At 36.2% G+C, this 5924-nt stretch overlaps 1 protein-coding gene across 1 annotated transcript; it reads left to right on the top strand.

Moving 5' to 3' along the window:
* The first annotated feature begins 258 nt into the window (after positions 1-258).
* Positions 259-1373, top strand: LOC104430856 (MLP-like protein 34). The gene is made up of 2 exons (XM_010043570.3): positions 259-545; positions 976-1373. Exons 1-2 carry the CDS (start codon positions 362-364, stop codon positions 1242-1244), a joined length of 453 nt encoding a protein of 150 aa, XP_010041872.2. The 5' UTR covers positions 259-361; the 3' UTR covers positions 1245-1373.
* Positions 1374-5924: the final 4551 nt, after the last annotated feature.

The following is a 5924-nucleotide window of genomic DNA, read 5'->3' as shown; positions in this document are numbered from 1 at the left end:
AAACCCTAGGTGGTTCACCCGAAAATTTGGTCGCGACACATGAGCCACTTGCTTTGCTGTTCACCTCCCCCATCAGGATAATGAGTGGATTCTCAATGAAGCAAATCCGAACCACGTGATTCACGGTTCATTTTTTTATGAATTTAATGGAGCGGGGCCATCTTAATTGATACAATCGATAATGCAAAGATGTCGCTGGGGAATTAGTAACATCTTGGGGCTAAGGATGAAGTCCTTTCTTTTTTCTATATAAAGAGGGCACAAACTAGCTATTGGCATCCACCAGGTACATTCCAAGTTTGGAAAGTTAGATATCGTGCTTTTATTTTGTTGGTCACATATTCTCTCAGAAGAGAAGACAATGGCAGTGAGAGGGAAGATGGAGGTGGAGGTGGATCTCAAGTCATCGGCCGATCAGTTCTACGGCTTCTTCAGGAACACCCCACACCACCTTCCTACTGCTTGCACTGATCTGCACGCTGGGGAGATTCATGAAGGCGAATGGCACACTGAGGGCTCCATTAGGAAGTGGACTTATTCAGTTGGTAAGCATCCTCTTTTGTGCTGGAGAGGTTCCGTTTTAGTTTGGCCTAGATTAATCATGCACCGAATCAATTGCAATTTGACAAGCCCATGTTTCGTTTCATTCTCATTATAGTCATTCCATTCCACTGCATCGAAATGCATGAACATAGAGCTGAATCTGTCCTGCGCTGTGTATGGAGCTAGCACTTGAGATTATCTACATGCCATATACTTAGTCCGCCACCAATTAAAGTGATCATGGAACACGAGAAGAGACGCAGGAAGATATCCAAGTTCTCTTTGATTGGTCCAATGATTAATGCATTTCGATGAAACATGGAGACTTGGATGTATATAACCTCAGGAATATATATAAGAAAGGAAAAGAAGAATCATCCTTTACTAGTTCGTTCGTTCCAATTTTCATGTGGGAGTGTGGAACTTGTGCAGAAGGGAAGAAGGAGACATTCAAGCAGAAGATACAGTTTGACGATAAGAACAAGATCGCAACCCACGTCGGCATCGAAGGCGAGGTGTTCAACTATTACAAGGGCTACACGGCCATCTGGCAGGCCGTCCATAAGGACGGAGGACCCGACGTCGTTAAGGTGATCATCGAGTATGAGAAGTTGAACGAGAGCATGCCCCACCCAGTCATCTATATCGATTTCCTGGTTAACATGACTAAGGACATCGATGCTCACCTCGTCAAGGCTTAAGCCCTACGAAAGAAGAGGAGAAGGATGTATGATGTCTGCTTGTGTTTCGATTATCCAAATAAACAAGCATAAATAAATACGGAGTGATCGGCATACTTAGTGCTGAACTCTCTGATCTATTGTCGTGTCTCTCTCCTCTCTCTTGAATTTACCCTCTCTTTTGTTTGTGATTATTCATTACTTTGATTAAGGGTTTGCCCATGATATATTAGATTCAAAAAACAATAACTATAAGCATTTCGACAGTTTAATTAATGTTAAGATAGCATGAGTTTTTCTATATAACTATAAAAACAAAGTGAAGCTGTTATTTGACTGGACTCTCCAAACCTTCAAATGGGTTCAGTCCACATGTCGATTATGCAATATCAGCTCAAAAAGTACTTATCCTAATGTTGTAAAACTTCCGGGGTCTTAGTTTCTCCATTAAAAGACGTTGGGAAACCGATCAAAATTAACTGAGGAATACATTAAAACAAAATCTGCGTGGTTTAGATGATGGAACCTAAGTTGATGAGGAGAGGAAGAATTCATTACGAAATAAATGATACAATATAGAAATTAAGATTACTCAATTGAATCGATTAAAAACACTCTTTTATGTTTCCAAAGGCATTATACCCAATATCTGACAAATAAGCCAGTACAAGAAGTCCTACTTAGATGTCATTGTTATTTCGTGAGAAAATCTTAGGAATCCTCCCTTATGAATTAAGTTATTGCATGGTCAATAAATCATGCAAATTAATATCATCCCAATCATTAATTATGTGGGTACCATTATTAGACAGTTGTTGATACCTAAATTTTAACTGTCACATTTAGTTTTTTATTACATAAAAAAATTGGGGGTTGATCCGATTCTTGAACAAAAATATAAATTCACTTGATTTGCATGTGCATTAAGTTTAGGATCCGTACCGCAATGATAAAATTTAGAACTGATACGTACATGAGTCACATGTCATGCCCATGCACCAGCTGCAGAAGTCCAAGCCGTGGGTGGAGATCAAAGTAGAGTCGATGAAAAGAAAAAAGAAAAAGAAATAAGGAGCCTCTGCGCTTTATTCTATTCAACATAAAGTACTCACTGAGAAGAGAAGACGCGGGATACTCAACATGGAGGGGGTCATACGAAGGTGTGGTGTTTCTATTTTACAGGTCACCCGAGAGTCCCTGCTAAACTTTCCAGCCGAGAACCACTCCATGGGTGAATCTCAGTGAAGCCACCGTCGACCGCCATCGCAATCCCAGCGTCCCTAGATCTTAATCCGGATTATATCATTCAAACTAGGTAACAATCTTTATCTGAATTGATTTGAATATTAAATTGCTAATTTCTGTGTGATTTCGTTATCTAATTGCGATATATGAGATTTTAGGCATCATCCAATTAGGGCATTATTGATGATAATGAATTTAATTACAAATTTGATCAGGTTTTGGATCATTTTTTAATTACTTTGACTTGATATTGGATAATTATTATGCCTAAAGATTGTGATAATCTTTAATTTAACCTGTTAGATGATACGTTATTTTTTAAATTATCTCAATCTTTTAATTTGAAATTTCATTGGATTGCAAGTGTCGATTAGTTGTTAATCTATGTTTAATTCAGACGACTGCCATATTCTAAAATTAACAAAAAGAACATCATCATAGAATGGATTAGATTTCTTTTCTTAGTTCAAATTGCATACTTAAATTAGGGCATATTTAATTACGAATTTTAATAGAAATACCAAAAATATCACGTGTATGTCATATAGTTTTAATTGTGTTATTATTTACTATGCCATGTTATGTGCATGTCATATAGTTTTTTTTTAGTTGCATCATCATTATGCCACTTTGTATGCTATGTCATCCATACATGCCATGTCATCCGTGCCATGTCATTGATTGCATGTCATTTAGACATTGCATGTTTAGGTTCATCTAGAATGCATGTCATGTTAGAACATTTGCATTAAAGCTTAGATTGACATTACATAAATGAATAAAATGCCAAAAAAAGAGAGTTAAATAGAATTGCATAAACAATTAGAGTTAATGTTTAGGTTAGGCATGCGTGTTCTTTTGATAAACACTTGATAGAAATTTAAGGTATTTTAATTTCTTCCCTATTTTTGCAATTTATCTGTTGCTTTGATTATTGATTGTTATTTTAATGACCGTGCACTCATATAATGCATTTGAGCTGCCCGTTACATAATTTTTTGATAAGAAGAACCATACTGAAAAGGCATTAGAGAAAATTAGTATAACTAAGTCCTCATACTCACAATCTTTAGTTGTGTAGGAAGTGGGTATACTTATATGCCTTACTTGATTTTTAGTCAACTCCGATAGGCTAGTGGCGACTCCTCATTTAAAAAGTCTCATAATATTAATTTAACTTAATCTCGAATATTCCAACGTTGCATATATAAGCTTAGGAAGGCCCACGTCTAATCGAATGCTGCATTTCTTTTATGCAACACATCGCCATCATTGTCTCCTCATTCAAGGGCGCTTGCAAGATCCACACTCTACAAATTTAACATCTCCACGAGAGAGAGGAGAGAGTACCAAACTTCATGCCCAGACCAATTCATAAGCTCACATCTAAACTGCTTCACATTTAAAATGAAATGTAGAGAGTACTAAATTATTGTAGAAACCAAACTTCATGCTCAGACCAATTCATAAGCTCACATCTAAACTGCTTCACATTTAAAATGAAATGTTACTTCTCATGTAATGGTAAATATAGTAAAATAGTAGGAGGTAGTACAATACAGTTTTGTTTTATGGTTCGTTTCCAAAAAAAAAAAAAGAAAAACGGATCAAAACAAAATTTGATTCGGTTTAGTTTCTGATTTGAACCCTTTTTTTTGACGAACTATGCACCAGGAGGATGAGGGGAAGTCAGTTAAAGAAGGAGAAAGAAAACTAAAGTTAAATGCTCTCTCTCTAATTAAATTCAATAAAATATATGTTCTAATCCTGATTTGAGAGGATCATGATCCTTAGGAGATCACATCATGTTCATGCATTACGATGTAAGCCCATTTCGGTAAAAAAAAAAAAAAATCACAAGAGAAAATTAGCCTTTGTTTTTGTGGCAACATCTGGCGGTCTAGTTTAATTCCACTGTTCATTTGGTCCCGCGCAAGATTTGAGGGACTGATAGTTCTCTTCTTGTTGAGCTATACATAAATTTGTGAATCAATGTAGCTGTCGGTCAAATCGATACAGCAATTCGACTGAAGGAACTTCGAGTTTGCCTTATATCGACCCTTCCTCGGGAGATGAATGATGTTCGTTCTTTTTTTTTTTTCTTTTTTACTTGGGCAATGACGGGTAGTTCGTCAACTTTCGCTGATTGTTTGATGACATTCCTGATTTTTTTTTCATCATTCTTGAACTTATATAATTCAGTTCAGTGTGATTTTTCTACAAATTTCATGACTCATTTTTTCTTTATTTATTTGCACAACTCTCTCTCTCTCTCTCTCTCTCTCTCTCTCTCTCTCTCTCTCTCTACGTGTGCACGTGGTAGACCTTGCTTGAGGTTACACTAGTTGGCAAATCGCGATCTTGTGTCACAATGGTGCCATGCCAAATTTGAGTTTACCCTCTAAATGAAAAGCTTATTTGTTTCACAATATGATAACCCATTTTGAATCTTATATATACAAAGGGTTTAATTATATGCTTACATTTTCATATTCTTTGGGCCAAAAACCAAATTTATCAATCAACAAATATATACCAAAGTTTCAGGTCTTGCAATTGATTCAGTTTGGTTGAAATCCAACTAGTTAGTGTTATTTTTTCCTTTTCCCTAAGAAAGAAAGAAATGTTATTGTTAGAATAGTTAAATGTTAAATAGCACCTTCTTGTAATAACTTAATTTTTTTAAACAATAAGCAACAGTTCCACAAAATTTCATATGATACCACAATAAGAGATCTTACAAAATCTTATATAATATCAGAGTAGGTGGTCTTGGTTCAAATTTTTGTAAGCCTTTATTTGTATTTCTAATTATGTATTTTCATGCTTTAAATTTAGACCAAGATCCAATGCATGAGGGTGAACGTTGGAATATTTAAATATTAAATCGTACAATTATTTACAATATGATATCCATTTTATATCCACGTCGTGGGATCCATAGATGAGTTCTAGATAAGGTTCACAATTTTTTTATTTTCTTTCGACTAATTCAACAACGAGTCAGTTGAAGCAACCGTGCCCACATTAAATAACCCAAACGATTCTAACGCGCAACTGCATCATATTAGGTTAGCTTTAAAGTGACTGCTGTTGATTTTGCAATACTTAATAATAACATAAATAGTAACATTGACCCATGCTATTCATTTGACACGTGCTAAGAAAGGGGTTGAGAGTAATGCTGGAGATGACACCGACATATGTGGAGGGAAAAGAAATTGGGGTATGGCTATGGCTAGATCTACCCCATTTCGACTATTCATTAAAAGATCGTCACGTAGCCAATGAAAATAAACCAGTAAAAGACTTGCCCGCCATATCATAATCACACCTCACAAACCCACTCTTCTTCTCAGCCACTTGCCTCTCCTTTGATCGTCTCCTTCCTTGGCTCGTTGTCGTCCGCGGCGGAGCTTGGTTGCTATTGATGATGGTGAAGCCCAAGATAACGTA

Source organism: Eucalyptus grandis, chromosome 2 (assembly GCF_016545825.1).
Source record: "Eucalyptus grandis isolate ANBG69807.140 chromosome 2, ASM1654582v1, whole genome shotgun sequence".
Taxonomy (NCBI): Eukaryota; Viridiplantae; Streptophyta; class Magnoliopsida; order Myrtales; family Myrtaceae; genus Eucalyptus; species Eucalyptus grandis.
Note: the sequence above shows the minus strand (reverse complement) of the source record. Positions and strands in the feature narration are given on the sequence as shown.

What these genes read in the sequence shown, in the direction of transcription:
- LOC104430856 (XM_010043570.3), top strand. Translation starts at nt 362, where the DNA reads ATGGCAGTGAGAGGGAAGATGGAGGTGGAGGTGGATCTCAAGTCATCG. An exon ending in GAAGTGGACTTATTCAGTTG is followed by an intron (nt 546 to 975) that starts GTAAGCATCCTC and finishes GAACTTGTGCAG; the next exon opens with AAGGGAAGAAGGAGACATTC.